This window comes from Myxine glutinosa, chromosome 1 (genome assembly GCF_964187855.1).
Source record: "Myxine glutinosa chromosome 1, kmMyxGlut1.1, whole genome shotgun sequence".
Classification (NCBI taxonomy): domain Eukaryota; kingdom Metazoa; phylum Chordata; class Myxini; order Myxiniformes; family Myxinidae; genus Myxine; species Myxine glutinosa.
This window is the reverse complement of record NC_136261.1, coordinates 54,190,926-54,210,292: the sequence shown is the minus strand read 5'-3', so window position 1 is coordinate 54,210,292 and position 19,367 is coordinate 54,190,926. Positions and strand designations below refer to the sequence as shown.

The 19,367-nt window shown below is 47.5% G+C and overlaps 1 protein-coding gene across 2 annotated transcripts in view; it reads left to right on the top strand.

Moving 5' to 3' along the window:
- Window positions 1-17,633, top strand: part of LOC137424069 (single-stranded DNA-binding protein 2-like) — a 219,290-nt gene extending 201,657 nt beyond the window's left edge. Inside the window, exons 11-17 of one of the 2 annotated variants that reach the window (XM_068111539.2) lie at window positions 7,078-7,113; window positions 8,801-8,852; window positions 8,960-9,021; window positions 9,135-9,222; window positions 10,041-10,069; window positions 11,768-11,869; window positions 15,514-17,633. In XM_068111539.2, the coding sequence (XP_067967640.2) occupies window positions 7,078-7,113; window positions 8,801-8,852; window positions 8,960-9,021; window positions 9,135-9,222; window positions 10,041-10,069; window positions 11,768-11,869; window positions 15,514-15,624 (480 nt within the window). In that variant the 3' untranslated portion in view covers window positions 15,625-17,633. Of the gene's footprint in view, window positions 1-7,077; window positions 7,114-8,800; window positions 8,853-8,959; window positions 9,022-9,134; window positions 9,223-10,040; window positions 10,070-11,767; window positions 11,892-15,513 lie in introns of both variants that reach the window. The other variant, XM_068111545.2, reaches the window with a different exon arrangement.
- Window positions 17,634-19,367: the final 1,734 nt, after the last annotated feature.

Sequence of the window (19,367 nt, the reverse complement as noted above, 5' to 3'; positions counted from 1 at the left end):
ATGAATAAAACGTGGGAAAAAAATATTTCGGGATTTTTTCACATAAAAAAAATATATTTCCGCTTTTCAAAACATAAAAGGCCTATTTTCTTAACATAAAAATCCGTAGTCTATGGCGATTAGTGTGTGTGTATGTGTTTTTATAATATTAAATATAAATTTCCCTTCTTGGGTGTAGGTAGTGGAGTGTTTAAGCACCTATAAAAATAGGAAAAAAAACAAAACAAATAGATTTCTTCAAAAATGGCGAAAGGATGAGAACATGGATGCCAACTCCAGGTACCTGGGCTCATGTTGCATGAAATAAAATCTGCTTTCGGTTGGCCTTGCTCCCTAGACTGACCTTTCGGAATTAAAAAAAAAATTTTGTTTCATTGTTTTCCAGCTTTTCTCTTCATTTAACTACCGATTCATTTATTCCTAGTGGTTGAAAATTTGAGACCTCTTGAAATGCACATCTTCATTATCTCTGCTTGATCGTAATTGACAGTATATGGTCCTCTCAAGCCACAGACTGACCAACGCTTGCAAATGAGAAGGCTCCCAAGACTGACACCGCATGCTATCCTCACTAACACACGCCATATTGCTTTTCTTGTCCAAAGATCAGGATGATGATGAGTACCGAAATGTAATGATGAAGCCTCTCTCGGCTGCTCCTTGGCCTCGGCCTGGGTTGGCAGCTCGGGAGTGTTTAAAGCACATTTAAATGCTCGGCAGCATCCCACTCAGCAGGAACAAATTGGATGTTCAAGCACAATAAGTATAAGCATAGCTTCTGGAAATGTTTACCATTACCATCCAAGTCCATCAGCATAATTTCCACATCTAAACAAATGTTGTTTTCGTTTTGTTTTGTCCACTTTGGGAAGCGCTGGGCAGTGAAGTAGCCAAATCAAATGTGCACACACACGCTTTAATTACCATACAGCCAAATCATAGAGTGTTCAGTACAACTAAGTAAATGGAAGGCTACACATTATCTATCTATAATTCCAGTAATCTCTGTCTGTACGTTTGTACGTTTGTACGTCTGTACGTCTGTTTGTCTGTGACCGCTGTTTCTCGACAACCACGGGTCCGATATACTTTTAACTTGCCAGGTATATTGCTGGGGACCCGAGGATGTGCCTTTTCAAGGTTTCATATTAATCGGACAATTACTTACCGAGCTATGTCCAAAAAACGATTCAACCAATCAGAGAGCAGCGAACTATCGCGTGTGCCGAACGTGGCGGACACACTCTGCCTCGGATGGCACATTTGAGAGCGTATTCATTTATTTCACGTTTGCAAACTATGTTGGCGTTAAACTATGTTTTAAAACTAATAAAAACGAATTTGCGATTCATTCGCTTTCCTGCGCGTTTGTGCACGCGATGGCGATTTCTTTACCAAACTCCGGAAGCCGTTCGCTTTGGACCAAACCATTTCATGTAAATAGAGGGGGGGGATTGTCACTGTACTCACAAGCCGTTCGCTTTGGACCAAACCATTTCATGTAAATAGAGGGGGGGGATATAATTTTAGATATAGATATAGTACGGGCAATGCCCTAGTCTATCTATAATTCCAGTAATCTCTGTCTGTACGTTTGTTTGTCTGTGACCGCTGTTTCTCGACAACCACGGGTCCGATATACTTTTAACTTGCCAGGTATATTGCTGGGGACCCGAGGATGTGCCTTTTCAAGGTTTTAAATTAATCGGACAAGTACTTACCGAGCTATGGCGATTTAGCCGTTCGCCGTTCGCTTTGGCGTTGCGAATGGACCAAACCATTCATGTAAATAGAGGGGGGGGGGTTCTGTGGTCGTTCGCTTTGGCTTTGCGAATGGACCAAACCATTCATGTAAATAGAGGGGGGGGTTCTGTGGTCGTTCGCTTTGGCTTTGCGAATGGACCAAACCATTCATGTAAATAGAGGGGGGGGGGTTCTGTGGTCGTTGCGAATGGACCAAACCATTCACATCGAATCATCGAATCACATCGAATGGACCAAACCGTTCGCTTTGGACCAAACCATTGCATGTAAATAGAGGGGGGGGGGGTTCTGTGGTCGTTGCGAATGGACCAAACCATTCATGTAAATAGAGGGGGGGATATAATTTTAGATATAGATATAGTACGGGCATGCCCTAGTAACTTTCAAATTGGTGAGAGCCACCTGTATATATGTGCATCTGGCCATAAAACATTCCTTCAAAAAGGGGATTCCCAAATTCCCAAAAGGATTCCCAAAATTCCCATAAACATTTACAAAAAGGGTGCCCGAAAAAGGCTGCTCTGCGGGGAAAAATGGCCTCTAAAGGTGGTCCACCTGTATATATGTGAATATGATTGATGGAAAACAATGGGGTTCTTTTATTTCAGGAGGAATTCAGGATATGACATGTGAAGGTGTGAGGAGGTCTGGGGACTGACTACATGATGTGTGTATGTGTATATCATGTGTATGTATCATCATCATGCGCCATACTCAATGCATTGCAGAGCGTTTGTGCTGCCAAATAAGGGGGGGGCGTGCCGGCGGGGCCGGGCGGTGCCGGGGGGCGGCCCCGACCCGGGGGCCTAGCCATCGGCGGGGGGTGGTCCACGTCGAGGTTGGCCGGCTTGAGGCGGTCCACGGACACGCGGTCAGGAGTACCACCGATGTCGAGGGTGAAGTGTTTCACCCCGGTCTCCAGCACGTGGAAGGGCCCGTCGTACGAGGGCCGCAGCGGTGTCCGGTGGGCGTCGTGGCGGACGAACACGTACTCCGCCGTGCGAAGCTCCAGGGCGACGTGCGTAGGTGGGTGCCCGTGGTGCGCCGTCGGCACCGGGGCGAACCTCCGGGTGGTCTCCTGCAGTGCGGAGCGCTCCTGCGCCGCGGACCATGGTGCCGTGGAGTCGGGGAGGAACTCGCCCGGCACCCGCAGCAGTTGTCCGAAGACCAACTCCGCCGCAAATGCGCGCAGGTCGTCCATGGACGCCGTCCGGAGGCCCAGCAGGACCCAGGGGAGCCTGTCGACCCAGCCGCCGTCGCGGAGGGTGGCCCGGAGCGCGGCCTTCAAGGAGCGGTGGAAGCGCTCGCACAGGCCGTTGGCCTGGGGGTGGTAGGCCGTGGTGCGGTGCAGCTGGATGCCGAGCCCCTGCGCGACCGCCCCCCAGAGCTCCGAGGTGAACTGGGGGCCGCGGTCGGACGAGATGTCCGAGGGGGCGCCGAACCAGGCGACCCAGGTGGTGATGAATGCCTGCGCGACGTCTGCCGCCGTAGTCGCCACCAAAGGCACGACCTCCGGCCACCGGGTGGTGCGGTCCACCATGGTGAGGCCGTGGGTGAAACCCCGCGAGGGGGGCAGAGGTCCCACCATGTCCACGTGAACGTGGTCGAACCGACGTTCGGGCACCGTGAACGGGGCCAATGGGGCCTGGGTGTGGCGGTGCACCTTCGCGCGCTGGCACGCGAGGCACGTCCTGGTCCAATCGCGGACGGCCTTCCGGAGGCCATGCCAGACGAACTTGTCGGCGACCAGCCTCTGGGAGGCCTTCGTGCCCGGGTGGGACAGGCCGTGGATGGCGTCAAAAACCCGGCGCTGCCAGCCCACGGGCACGATGGGGCGAGGCCGCCCGAGGGAGACATCGCACAAGAGGGCCGTGCCCCCGCCGTCGAACGGCACCTCGGTGACGGGAGGCCCGTGATGGCGGTCCGCAAGGCCTGGACGTCGGGGTCGGCGGTCTGGTCCGCCGCCATCCGGGCATAGTCGATCCCGAGGTGGACCGCGTGGGCGACGGACCGGGAAAGGCAATCGGCCACCGGGTTGTCCTTTCCCGTGATGTGTCGGATGTCCATCGTGTACTCGGACACGGCCGAGAGGTGACGCTGCTGCCGGGCCGACCATGGCTCGGCGACCTTGGCCATCGCGAAGACCAGGGGCTTGTGGTCGACGAAGGCCGTGAATGAACGGCCCTCGAGCAGATGGCGGAAGTGCCGGACCGCCAGGTTGAGCCTGAGCAACTCGCGGTCGAAGGTGCTGTACCGGCGTTCATGCGGGCGAAGCTGCCGGCTGAAAAACGCCAGCGGTTGCCAAGCACCATGCACCCATTGCTCATGCACCGCGCCCACCGCGTAGTCCGACGCGTTGGTGGTGAGGGCGATCGGTGCATCGAGCGCCGGTTGCGCGAGCATGGTGGCGTTAGCCAAGGCGAGCTTCGTGCCCGCGAACGCCGCGTCCATCTGCTCGGTCCAAACGACGTCACCTTTGCCCGGCTTCCCCCAGAGGGCCTCGTGCAGGGGGCGCAGGAGCTGGGCGACGCGGGGCAGGAAACGGTGGTAAAAGTTCACCATGCCCAGGAACTCCTGGAGCCCCCTGATCGTGCGGGGGTGCGGAAACCCCTTGACCGCCTCCACCTTTGCCGGTAAAGGGGTGCCACCGTGCCTGGTGATGCGGTGCCCCAAAAAGTCGATTTCGGCGACGCCGAACCGGCACTTGGCGGGGTTTACGATCAGGCCATGCTGGCCCAGGCGTTCGAAGAGCGTGCGGAGGTGGTGGGGGTGCTCTTCGTGGGACGCGCTTGCGACGAGGATGTCGTCGAGGTAGACGTAAACGCAATCCAAGTCGCACAAGATGCTGTCCATCAACCGTTGGAACGCCTGAACCGCATTCTTCAACCCGAAGGGCATCCGAAGAAACTCGAAGAGGCCGAATGGTGTAATGACGGCCGTCTTCGGTATGTCCTCCGGCCTGATGGGGACCTGGTGGTATCCGCGGATGAGGTCCACCTTAGAAAAGAAGGACATTTTCGCCAACCGGGCGGAAAAGTCCTGAATGTGAGGGACCGGGTAGCGGTCGGGGGTGGTGGCATCGTTGAGGCGGCGGTAGTCTCCGCACGGCCGCCATCCCCCGCCGGGCTTCGGCACGATGTGCAGTGGCGATGCCCAAGCGCTCTTGGAGCGCCGTACGATGCCCAGCCGCTCCAGCGTAGCGAACTCCACCTTCGCCACCGCGAGCTTCGTCGGCTCGAGGCGGCGTGCCCGGGCATAGACCGGTGGCCCGTCGGTGGGGATGTGATGTTCCACCCCGTGCTTGACGGCCACCGCCGAGAAGGTGGGCCGCGTGAGGCCGGGAAGCTGGCGAGGAGGCGGGTGAACTCGTCCGCTGCCGGAAGCGTACAGACCAACCTCGCCGGGACCGAACCGCTCAGCGAGCCGCTCAGGGAGCTGCCCAACGAACTGCTCAGCGCGCAAGGAAGCGAGCTGAACATTTCGGCCTGGACGAGGCGTCTGTGCTTCACGTCCACCAACAACCCATTTGCACATAGGAAGTCCGCACCGAGCAATGCCAAGGGCACGCTGGCGGTTACGAACGTCCATTGAAAGCGTTGCCCTCCGAACCACAGGGAGAGGCAGCGCTTCCCGAATGTGCGTATGGGTGTACCGTTGGCTGCAAGCAACGCGGGGCCCTGGCCCGCGGTTCGCTTGTCGGACATGGAGGCGGGGATAACGCTCACCTGTGCGCCTGTGTCGCAGAGGAAGCGACGCCCGGACAAGGTGTCCATGACAAAAAGGAGGCTGCCGGAAAGGCCGATGCTCAAAGCCGCTACCGAGCACCGGCCCGGGCATTTCCCGACTTGCCAAACGAGCACGGTGGGCAACAATTCCTAGCCTTGTGGCCAAACCTGGCGTGGAAACGGCACCAGGTTTGCGGCGGAGGCGGAGGCCGCGGCTTTCGCGGTGGTGGTGGGCGAGGCGTGGCGGCAGCCACGAGGTGTGCATCGGCATCAGCCTCGGGATCCACGAGGTGTGCAGCAGCATCAGCCTCGGGATCCGCGGCGGCCGCACTGACTCTCGCCCGCATGTCACAAGCCGCGAAAAACTTGTCGGCCTCGACGGCCAGAGCGCGGAGTTCCTTTATTTTAGAACCGGCCAACGCGAGGCGTACCTGTGCCGGTAGCTGGCGTAGAAAGAGCGCCCGGAATAAAACAACCGGGGCTTTGTCACCCAGCAACGACAGCATGTAATCCATTCGCACCGATGGTCGCGTGTCGCCGAGTCCGGGAAGGTCCAGAAGGCGGTCGGCCCGTTCGCACTCCGTGAGGCCAAACGTGGCGATGAGGAGGCGTTTGAGCACCGCGTACCTGTGGTCGGCCGGCGGGTTCCGCAGGACGGACATGACTCGGGCGGCTGTGCCGGGCCCGAGGGCGGCGATCACGTGGTAGTAACGCGTCTCATCCACCGTGATGCCTCGAAGCTGGAACTGTGCCTCGGCTTGCACGAACCATACCTCGGCCTGGGCTTCCCAAAACTCAGGGAGCTTTACCGCTACCGCGTTGTTTGCCATGGCGCGTTCTGTTGGTCAGCGGCGGCTGAACCAGCGTCGAGGTCACCAATGAAGCGCTGTGCTATGCGCACGACTTGTTTGCCAAGAAGATAAGCAACAACGCGGGTAACCAAAAAGAGTCTTTATTCCAAAGCTCAACTATAGCACTGAAGTGCTCGGGGCTGCGCGCCCTGTGTATATCCTGAGGCCACGCCTACCCCTCGGGCGTGGCCGACACCCTCTTGGTGCACGGAATGATGTCACCGCGCCAGCGAGCCATCGTGGCCGCCACAGTACCATCTATATATTGTCCTCCTCTGTCTTCCTGCCCATTTCAATCTTTTCCTTCATCTCAATGGATTTCTCCCTTCCAGTTTTCTTCCCATTGATTGATTGGCCAGTCCAATCTGACTTCACTGATGGTGCATTGGTTTATAGATTACAGGCCTAGCCAATAAACTTATTTCTGTCTTTCCAATGATGTCCAAAGGCAAAAACAGCATTTCTTTAATGACCATGCATTTTGGCCTTCAGTTCAAGGTACATGCGTGTTGCTTTGACAGGCCTACTACTGGCCTTGCTCTGCAAGCTAAAGTGCATGCTGTTGAACTTTGTCATGTTTTCATTTCGCAATTAAGAAACACTTGTCCAAGTCTGAACACTGCCCTCGCCCTCACCCCTTCAATTTCCCCCAGAGGTTATTGTTAATTATTTAAAGTGAACTCTTTCCATTCGTTTTTTAAAATTCCAACTAACTCTGCTACTCTTTCCCTTTGCAGATAACGTACTCAGCACCATCTCCTGGAAACTATGGGGTAGGCTGTCATACAATTATTTGTGGTGCTAGGAAGATATGAGATGTCTCTTTCGAGGGCAAGTTATCATTGCAAAGTATAACTGGATAACCTTATACACAAACACTCAGAGTCCTATTTCAAGGAACACTTGTTACCCTCGCAGGAGGAGAGGGTACTGCATTTGCGTCCGTTTGTGTGTTTGATACTTGACAATTTTTTTATTTTTATTTTGCAAGTATGTTGATCACTCCGGTTTGTGTGTTTGTTTGTGTGTTTGTTTGTCTGTCCGCTCACTTATACTTGCCTACAGGTCACAATTTGAAACCGATCCTCACGAAACTTCACCACACGGTAGAGTTCGTGGGCCGACAAAATCCTATATATTTTTGAGATCAAAAGGTCAGCATAGGCCAAAGGTCAACCACTTTTTTTCAAATTTCTAAAATCCTCAATTTTAATCTGATTGACTTGAAAGTTGAATAGGATTTACATATCGGCTAAATGAATTCAACCACCAACTATTTTTGAGATCAGCGTTGGCCAAAAGGTCAACGTAGGCCAAATTTCTAAAATTGTCAATTTTCTTCAGATTAACTTCAACTTTGAAGGCGATTTGCACATCAGGTAACTGAATTCAACCACTAATTATGTTTGAGGTTAAAAGGATGCTCTACCGAGTGCCATTCTACTTTGTTCTGTTTTGCTAAATGTCGCTCTATGAGTGATTTTTCATTTGTCTGTCTGTTTGTTTGTCTGTTTGTCCGCACAGAATAAATATGATTTTCTCGGCAACCGTTGGTCCGATTGATAGGAAATTTCCACCATAGGTGCAACTCCACATGTATAATTTTTTAATGATAATTATGACGTCATAGGTCACGTGGTATGGGCGCCATCTTGGAAAAACCGAAAAACTTCGCACCTCTATATCTCCGAAAGCGCTACATAGAAAAAATTGAGACATGGCTCATTATAAAGAACTCTCCATGGGGAATAAAATATGTTAATGATCATGTCATAGTTGCCTCCATTATGACGTCATAATTCGACAAGTACAAAACTTCATCCATTCAAGATGAAATTTCTTGAGCGTCATCTAGGGATAAATTGGTGGAGAATTTTTTTAATGATGACGTCATCGTTCACGTGGTTCGGCCGCCATATTTGTTTTTAACACAAATGTCTTAAAAACCACTGAAAACACATCCTGGTGAGGGTCTGCAATCTCTGATTGCTCTTTCGTGTTTTATACTGTTTTCACATGTAAGCCATGCTTTAACAAATGAGCAAGGCCAGAACAATGCCTCTGCTTATCCTAATATTTTCTCTAAACCGCCTGACGTTCACGGAAGAGCTTGTAAATATATTACATGTGTAGAACATGGACTTTAGGTGTAGTGGACAAATAAACACAGTGCATGTGATTATGAACCTTGGATATCATCATCATGAGGCAAGTTCTCATATGGGAATGCCAAAAAAGCCAAACCCAAACATCAGAATGAGCGTGGCGACATTGTGGTGAATTTGCTATTTGAGTTCAATGCAGCACCGCCAGTGCATATTGGGTAGAAACCCATATATGTCCCATTACATAAATACTTTTGTATGTGATCACAAACACAGATGAGAGAGAGTAGTAGATAGTCATTATAATACAGATGGGCATGCAGACAACTAAGGGACCTGGTGTTGTGTTTTTCAGGCTCCACCAGGAAGTGGTCCCCCTGGGACACCCATAATGCCCAGCCCTGGGGGTGCGTATATAATGTATAGGCCTTGCATTATTCACTCATTGGCTTTAAAACGTAACAAACAGAAAAACCATACATTTCAGATAATTCCTTTTGTGTATCCTCCACAGATTCCAACTCAAGTGACATGTACTCCATGATGAACCCTGTCGCTCCAGGCAACCGGCCCAGTGTGAGTTCAAATGCCACAAAGTGGAATGTGGATATTGACGAATAATAACAGCACCAATTGCCATTGTGGCCCATATTCATGCCTTTTATAAGATTCCGTGTCTCTCCCCACAGTTTCAAATGGGTCCTGGGGGCGAGGGTCCTATGGTAGGGTTGTCAGGAATGGCTGGAATGGAACCACATCCAATGAATGGTTCCTTAGGTGAGGTACTTTTACATCGTGCCAATCTGTATGACATTTATCAGTAGAAGGGTTGTTGTTGGGCTGAAATGTCTTCACTTTACTAGATGAATGACAGCTTAAAATGCATTATACTAGGCCATTGGGCTGCAGGTTCTGATTGAACAAAAACAACAATTAGATGTGTAATGGGAGAAGGTTTCAACATCTGGAAGGTATTTTAAGAGGTATCGATGAATACTATTTATCGCCAGATTTCAACCGGCTTTGTGGTCCCTTTTTCTGGAGATCACCAGGACCAGTGCACACTTAAGACAAGGCGAATTGTTCGCAACAATTTCCTGAACATTCAGAATATAATAAGAACTAATCCCAATTTTATAAACTCAGTGGCTAATCACCTTTGTCCAAGCCTGTGAGGCCACCTGTATGCACGCCAAGCCACTCCCGTCTGTGGTTAATAAGCGAATTGTCTTCCATACCTCTCACAATGGGTAAGAGACATGATTAGTTATCGATTCTAATGCCTTGGACTTTAATTTAGGGGCGACCCACTCTTGTCCTGGTGGTCAACAGATAATTTCGCTTTTAAAGAAGGGTTTTCAAACGTCTGGGGCTTTTGCTTGTGTCTAGCAAGTATCAAACTCCCCTAGCTTGTGCGCTGATGTATCAAAGGTACAGCAATCATTGACGGTAGATTTTGCCATATTGAGTGACATTTGTTGTAGCATTGTTATAGCATTAGTAAGAATGGCATTTTGAGGGAACTAACTTGAAAATATGTTTTCATGTAAATGTCTTCATGTAACACCTGAAATTTGCCATGTTCCCTCTTTCAGGCTCGGGAGAAATGGATGGAATACCAAAAGTAAGATTCTGAAAGGCACTTACGTGAAACTTTTGTTGTATTTTCTCTTCTAGCAATGGTACCCGCCCCACGGGCTTCAATTGGGAGGCCAAAATGAAAAGGCAAAATATCAGAAATTGAAGGCCTTTTTTATTTTAAACGATTTATATCAACATCCGTTAAATCATATCACACGCAAATCATAAAAATCTAAACAGTATCTTTAGAATTTCAATAAAAGCCACATCACTATTCATATCGGTAAATATTATTCCATCGTGTTTGGAAAAACTGGAAAATTTGAAAAATTTTGGGAAAAAATTGGAAAAACAATATAGCCTATTTTACTCCAGGGGGTCCCAGGATTACCCACCCAAAACTTCGTTGCGATCGGTTCAGCCGTTTTTGCGGTACCTGGGAACAGACGGACAGCCGGACATTTGGTGAATTATAGTAAGATAAACAGATCTAATGTATGTTCATCGAGGAGCGAATTGACAAAGGGCATCTGGTTCACAAACTACCACATGATGTTGGGGGGAAGCTTGGGTGTTGGGGGTTGGAGGTGGGGTAGGGGTGGTGGAGCTACCGAAGGAGGAATAACACTCTCAAGGAGGAATAACAATAAAACTGAGTAAAAATAGTCCGGAGAGGAAAATAATGGAAAAAGGAGCATGCCGAGAAGAGATCATGGATGTGCATGAATGAGGCCCATGAGGTCGTGATGAGCAGCGCATCAGAAGACTGAAGTGACGACGAGACAATTGACGCCACAATCGGAAAAACAAGGGGACGAATGAACGCAGGTGGGCCACCAGCCTGGACGTTGGGAGGGTCAACAGGTGAGGGTTTCTTGAGGAACACATGTGACCTGGAGGGTCTTGGGAAGGGTAGAGGTAGGAGAGGTCAGGATGAGCAAGGCCAGATGTAAACCGGTATAAAATAGAGCCTGCCGACTTCCCACTGGTGTGAGAGTGACAGACCTTGAGAATCCGCCATCCTGGCTGGACACTCCAATGGTCTGGAAGGCCTTGTTTCCGACCACCTCAAGAGGAGCAAGTTGGGAGGCAAGAGCACCAATTCATGGGAAACAATAATCTGTCTGAAATCCTTATTCACTGTTTAGCTCCGTGTGACACAGGAATGCCTCAGCACTACAGAGAATACACAAATGATGGGTATCCTTTGATGCCAGTTGGAGATATGACCCTCGCATGGAAGGTTATGGCAGAAAGTGAGGCCAAGTCCAAAGTGAATTGGTCAGTGTGGTTACAAATCTTTGTGGAGTGATCGTTGATTATAGGGGATACCTTAATCGTGATTTTTCGCACTTTTACTAGAACTAGCGGGCACCCCCTGCCCTCCTGGCAGGAGTACCCTTCTCAGCCCACCTTTAGTGGGCAATTTTTAATACAGGCTACCGCCAAAGTTGAAGCTATTTCCACCACGTGTCAAGCTTGGAGCTCGTAAAGAAAAAATTGTTCCTGGTATTTAATGAGACACCTGTGAGAATAATTTGGACCCATAAATGTCCATCACAGATACACATGTCATTGTCTTTAAACTCTCCTACGGTCGCAGTCCTGTTGACCACACATTGGGTTGAAAAAACACTTTTCAAAATGGAAGCTCACGCACATGCTTCGTAAGCTGTTTGTGGGGGAATTTTTGGAAGAGGAATTAAAATAGTTGAATACTTGTATGCTTGTGTCTTCCCAGAACTCTCCACCTAACCTGAGCAGCCTGAGCAATGCTCCAGGCACCCCGCGTGATGATGGCGAGATCCCCGTGGGTTTTCTCAATGCCTTCCCCAGCGACGGGGTACGGCCCTTCACTCCCGCACGTAACTACCCTGCCTTGCTTTCCCCCCGACTCGGAATGGCAGCCAATACATTCAGTGACTTATTAGAAAGAAGGGATATTGTCTTGATGCATTCTGCCTTTATTTGATAAGGATGGTTGATTGTTTTGATGCGGTGTGGTCATATCTAGTAACATCCTGGTTCGTACTGTAGTCGCCTATCCATGTTTTCATTGGGCTCCGCAGCATATGGCCTTGCGAGGCTGTTTCGTGTAACCTCGTGTTCTGTGACTCAGTTTTCCAACATTTAACAAAAAAAAAAAAATCAAAGATGCTTCTTGGTGCTTTGGCTTGCCAGCTCAAATAAGTTAAGCTCCAGCAAATACACGTACTACTGAATGGAAGATAATTGTGATTATCAGGCAGGCCTCATAGCTCCATGCCACTGGTCACCTCTGATTCTCATTAACAAACAGTCATGCCTGAATCTGTTTCCTCATTCTACATCTATTTTTTTTTTTTTTTTTCTATACAAGATCGAGGCTCGTGAAAGAGCTAACATCAATCACACAAAAAGTCAAACCGACACATAAAACACAAAATAAGGGGAGGGGTAGACAAGATGGGGAGAGAGGGGGAAGCACACAAACACAACATTTGAGAGCAGGGACATCGGGAGATCTATGGGAGGGAGAGGGCTTGGGGGGAGGAGGCGTGGGAAGGTGGGTAGGGGGGAGCGGGTAACTCCATAAAAGTTTATGTCGTCAGATATGACTAAAACGAAGCTTTTGATGGGGTGTCAACAGGTGGCACTGCATATTCGTTTGAAGAGGGGGTTGTAAGTAATTACTAGCGCATCCACGTCTTCGTGCCCTGATGATCTGAATATATTTATTTCAAGAGTATGTCTTTGTACTACTATTACACCCATGTAAACTCTGTGAATCGAATAATTGGGATGAGATTATGGGAGCTAACTTTGAGGCGTTCAAAAAGTTTGAGGAACAGGGTATCAATAGTTTGCACCCTAGCACGATTGTACAATGAAGAACTAGTCTTGCTGTGAAGGCCAATGTTGGTCTGTGCCAGTGCACAGGTACAGCCATGGATGATGTCTACAGCTCGTTGATCGAGCTTTGCAATCCGCCGATGAAAGAATGGAGGAGCTGACGTTTCGGGAGTTAACCTTTCGTCGGAGCAAAACAGACATGAACCCTAGCGTTCGTGCATTAACGCTAGCTTTGTTACTCCGACGAAGGGTTAATGCCTGAAATGTTAGCTTCTCCTTGCTTCCGATGCTGGTTAACATACCTCAATCAACATCCTGTTGATTTCATCCATTACCCGAACACCACAGTGTATTGCTCATTGTAAACTTACATGTATGCCTCTTATTACCTCCGCCACTGAAGGTGGATGGAGGTTATGTCTTCACACCTGTCTGTTTGTCTGTCTGTGAACAAGATATCTCAAAAAGTTGTGGACGGATTCGGACGAAATTTGGCAGAGAGGTAGTGTATGTGAAAAGGACGAATTGATTAGATTTTGGTGAAGATCCGGATTCGGATCCGCATAGTATAATTTTCAAAGTGATTCTTCACCATTGGGAGATCGGGCCAAAAATGATACATAGCAGGATATCTCAAAAAGTTGGAAACGCATTTGGACGAAACTTGGTGGAGTGGTTTGGTGTGTGACAAGGACTTATCGATTCGATTTTGTTGAATATCTGAATATGGATTCGGATACGAGAATTATTTAATTTTTCAAGTGATTCTTCATCATTGGGAGATCGGGCTAAAAATGATATATAGCAGGATATCTCAAAAGGTTTTGGACGGATTTGGACGAAACTTGGTCGAGAGGTTGGGTGTGTGACAAGGTGAAAATCTAGAAACCGGGTCCGGCTAGTAGATTTTTAAAAAGCGATTCTTCACCATTGAGAGGTTGGGCGAAAAGCGATATACATACAACATGATATTTAAAAAGTTATGAACGAGTTATGACTAATTTTGGTGAATGAGTTTGGTCGGTGACAAGAACAAGCCGATTAGATTTTGGTTCAGGTCAGAATCCAAAATCGGCCTATCAGTGAGATACAAACCCAAAACTGTTCGGCCTGGTGGAGGTATGCGCTCTACCAAGTGCCGTTCTAGTATTCCATTAGTTTCATTAATCCGACGTTGTTTCTTGTTTCAGAGTATATGCCAGAAGTTTGCAATGTCATACGCTTATGGATCTTACTAAAAAATGACCATTTAGATTTCACCAAATTTTACACAAACAAGGTGCCAGCTCCAAAGGAATCCATAAACGAATGTTGACCATGTAAGGCGAATGTGCACACGGATATTCTACAGTCACCAAATTAATGTCCAACCTTAAGAGTGGGCACGAGTCCCTTGAGGATGATGCCAGGTCAGGAAAGCCATCAGATGCTGCTGACCCATAAGTGTTGCCCAGGTTGAGGTATTAATCTGTGTTCAGATCACCAAATTGTTGACAGAACTTCTCAAGGTAGCGTTTTTACTATCTTCCATGAACAGATGGGCATGTCCAAGGTTTCGGTGTATTTGGGTCCCCATTAAACCTTTGCACTCATGATCGAGAGGAGCGGCTGGCAACATGTCACGAGCTTATAAACCTCTTAAATGCAGATCCAGATGACTTTATAGTTTGTCTGGAACTCGTGATGAAACAACCAGCATCCCAAAATGCAACTAGAACGGAACTCGGTAGGCCGCGTACCTCTGCCAGGCAGAACAGTTTGCATTTTGTACCCACTGATAGGCCAGATCTGCTGACCTGAACCAAAATCTAATCGGCTTGTTCTTGTCATCTAATCAACTCATCCACCTTGCGTTGTCATAACTCGTCCACAACTTTTGAGATAGAATGCTACATTTCATTTTGGGCCCCATCTCTCAATTGTGAAGAATCACTTTTAAAATTCCAGGTTACGGAACCTGACCAAAAGTCCGCGTTGCATTTCATGGCCCGTCACTTGTCTATACAAAAAAATTCAGAATGATTGCTTCAAAACCATGGACAAAAATTGTGAAAAAAACAACAGACAGACAAACTGGGGTGAAAACATAACCTCCGTACACCTTCAGGGGCGGAGATAATTATGGAAGCCAAAGTATCATCACCGCCCAAGACACCTTGCACCCAATCCTCAGCTGTTGCAATGAGGCCCTTCATTTTATAGGATTGTAAGGGCATACTGCTGATTGACCGCACCTCACCTCCATCTCACGATAATCATAGGAGAATATTGCGCCAAACTCGTGCATAAAGTTGCGGAAGTCATCAAACGCCGAGCGATGGATGTTGACCAAAGGTGTGCTCTTCCATCGCCACAACATGCTTGTTTGGGCACAAAGCTTCTTGAACGCCCCTCATTTTATGGGATGTGGATGTGAAAAAAAGATTATTGGCCTGTTTATCCCCTTTTGATGCCCTACTTACTACCTGTGTATCATCATTTGGCCTTGAAAAGTACCTGGTCACAAAAATTATGGGTCAGAGTTATTTGTGTGGAGAATGAAAGACACATGTATTGCTATAACCTGATTGTTTTTTAATGTGTTAATGAAAGGATTCATGGCATGTCTTGATCTGACCCACCTTGTTAGCCTTCACTGACAGCTTGCATCGGCAGGATCAGAATGAGTCAGCGGCCATCTTGAAGATCAAGGAGAGTATGCAGGAAGAAGCAAAACGTTTTGAGAAGGAGCCAGGGGACAACCCGGACTTCACCTACATGCAATGAGAGTTCCCCGATGTTTCCTTTCTCTGCTCGCCTCTCTGCTTTTTAAAGGGCAGGGAAGATAAGAACGGCCTCCTTGCACCCGGACAGCATTCGAACAAGGGGACAACGTTTTCCTCAGAAAGAACATCAGGCACAATTGACTTTGGAGCCCGGATTCTAGCCAGGCCCGTACTTTTGCTTCCCGTCTCCCGTTCCCAACGTTGGCTTCCCCAGGAACTCACGCCGATCTGACTTGGCACCGACTTCACTGCTCGCCTTTTTTCTCGCTCCATTACTGCTGCCTCCAGCCTTCTCACGTGCTCAACCCACCGTCACAAAAAGCATCCTGACCATTGCCAATGTGAACCAAATATGGCAGACTGCAGCCGAAGGGAAAAATAATTAACAGGCCTATTTTCTTTTGGAAAGCAGGCTTAACACATCCCAGAGTAACCAAGTTGTGCAAAAGGAAGGCAAGACAGCCAACTGAACACTCGGTAAATATTCAGACTGATGTTTTTTGGGTGTTCGTTTTGCTCTCAAGCTACCTTGTGGAAATGCCAATGACCGAATTCCCTGAATCCTAGTAGCTAAGCTGAACATATCACCGCCTCCTGCTTTCTTGTAGGACTTGTACTCTGTCAAAGAGAATTGCTTTTCTTGTCGTGCTCTGTCGTACATCAATTCATTCCATACCCGCTCATCCCTAGAAATTAGCAGCAAAGTCCGCAAGGATTCTCTCGACTCTGCTTTGTGTGGGCATTTGTATTTACTGTACAGCTTATCCTGTTGAGGAATTTATTTCCTGGGTGGTGGGATGGGAGGTGGAACAACTGTGGGGCTTATGACGGATACGCTAGCTATAGAGCGAGAGATGTATTATATACAATTCCAGAGCATCGAGTGTAAAATGTAAGTTATGGTTGTTTTAACCTCTTCTTATTACAACTCGTACCACTTTGAAACATGCTGAGAATACTTTATTTTTTTTAAACTCAAACCTCCCTTCATTATTTTCTTAAACTTGATGATAACATTTCGTTTCCCATTCAACTCACACAGCGCATCATTCATCAGTTGCTCGTGCACGCTAAACAGGTCCCTCATGACTAGGTGTTCACTGGAAGGGAATCCGAGGAGGGATAGTTGAACAACACAACGCTTTATTAACCAACCATTTAGGAATGCCAGAAGATTCCTGATTTTGCTTGCATGCACAAAGCACCAGAGGATTTCTCTTCAACACTTAGGCTTGTGGAACTCACCTGGGCCATGCGTTCAGCAATCCAGTGTAGATTTTGACATTTTTGGCAGGCCTGGGACACGCTCCAACCATCACATCGGTTCTTCTCCACCTCCCCACTCCTCCTACTGTCTTCCAAAACAACGTTGTTGTGTCTTGAGTCTGGCCATGGGACTTATTTCATGTACATTATCCTTTACATCGGAGCTTCTGTAAGACCACGTCTGGGACTTTAACGGTTAATGAAAAGCTTCAGTTGTTTGAATGAACACTAAAGGAAGCTGTGCTACATCCTTGAAGTTTTGTGTTGTGCTGTTACGGCTGCTTTGGGGGTCTGCGGAGCGATTGTACTGACTCTGCACGTGTTTTGTTTCGTTTTCTGTTCTTTTATTCTAATTTTTGTCCTTTAATAAAGAATGGCTGGGGTTGCAATTGAGCCGGACTCAAACCCTCGCCCATGTTTCTGCTGTATGAATGGCAAGCAATGCTGAGTTAAAGGGTGGGATGAAGAAGCCCAGGTGTACATGGACACGGCTTTGGGTATGGGGGTGGTTGTGTAGCATCTGTCAATGTGTAATAACTCCGAGTCTTCTGTACAGCTGGATTAGAACTCTGTGCGATTGAGTCCTCCGCGTTTCCTCATTGTCATTTATTTTCGACATCGCACGCGTGTCTCGACCATTGGTGTAAATGGCCAACTTTGGCTGTTGTAAAGATTTAGATGAATTTAAAACTAATAATAATAATAATAATGATAATAATGATAATAAAGTCTACCTTGCCTGGAGTTGTTTTCTTCATTTATTTTGGAGCTTCGGTTCTGGTTTTTGGTGCGAAATACAGTGGACTGGAGGGTAAATGTATAAAAATAACCAATGGGAGATATAATAAATGACTCATGTCTGTACTCGGCCTACAATATGAACCAACACCTAAAACTGGGCAATGTACACTTATCACATGGGTTTATAAAGTTGAGATCAACCATCCCTTGGATGTACAGTACATTAATCGGAGGCCCTGTCTGGTTGCATTGGCTATAGCTGACAGTAAAGATCCCATGGTGCCTTTCGACATAAAGTAGGTGAACTTTAACCGGCATCATGATCAAATTCCAAATTCCTGGCACCTTCAGTCGAGCCTGTCCAGCTGGTTCGTGAAAGATTTGAGTCAAAAACTCTCCTCGGATGACCCCACATGACGGGTGGAACAATTGATGCTATTAGAGTAGTAGTTTCAGTAGTAGTTGCGGTCCCTATCATCACCCATAATTATCGGAACCCTGCGGGCCAGGCTTTTCCATTGTAAAGTGCACAAAGAGAGGGTGAGAGAGAGAGATTTTTCGAAGAACGACAACCCAAAAGAAAAGTTAGCAAGTTCAGCACTTTTGGTATCGGTAGATTTCACAGTTGCGAATTGCCTTTTGATACAAAAAGGTTAAACAATCAAAACATTGGGATGAAACTAAACACATGTGCTTTGACCAAAAGGCCAAAATACATGGCCATGCAAAGCCAAACACTTGTCAAAACAAAATAAATGTAACATGAAAAATGCCATTTTATCTTCAAGAAAAAACATAATGAAAAACTTCGAGAAAAGTAAACAATCCAAACATAATGAGAAAACTCAACACATGTACTTGATGAACCCAAAGACCAAATACAAGGAAAAGCTTGTCCAAATCCACCTGCAAGGCCTTCATCCACAGCTTGATTGAGTACTGTTCTGCCCTCCGGGCTGCCTCCTCTGCCACACACGTGGCTCAGCTTGACGCTGTGGAAATCAAGGCCTTCAAAAGGAGTGGAATCTCCCGTGCTGAAGCTGAGTCTTTGGCCAAATTTATCACTTCGCCATCACAGACAGGTCGGTTGTCTATCTGTCTTCTACTGCCTCCTTTCTGGCTTTGCACCCTGGCTGGTCTTTCTGTGCTTTGTCCCCACAGGTTTCTGCAGTACTCACACAGTCCACCATCAACCCCCTTCTAGGGAAACTACCTAAAGCCAGGATCACTGCTCACCTTCACTCACTTGTTCCTCTTTTTTCCCACCTGTGGAATCAACTTCCACATCCTCTCCAATCTCATCATTCCCTCCAGATCTTCAAGACAGCTGTTCACCTCCATCTCGGATCGTCCCCAATCCAAAACCATATTTTCTACCCTCGTTAACCCCAGCCAAATTCCTCGTCCTTCCAACTTTCTAGTTTGCTCTCCTTTGAGTTTCCTTCTATATCCATCTTGTCACCTCATGCGTCCTTTGTTTCCACCTTATGCACCCCATGCATGCGTGTTTTGTGTCCTGTTTTTGTCTGTTATGTCCTGATCCATTCACTATACACTAGTTCTTCCATGACCATCGACTATGTGTACAATATTACATATATATATATATATAATTATATATATATATATATATATATATATATATATATATATATATATATATATATATATATATATATATATATATATATATATATATATATATATATATAGTCATGGCCAAAAATATTGGCACCC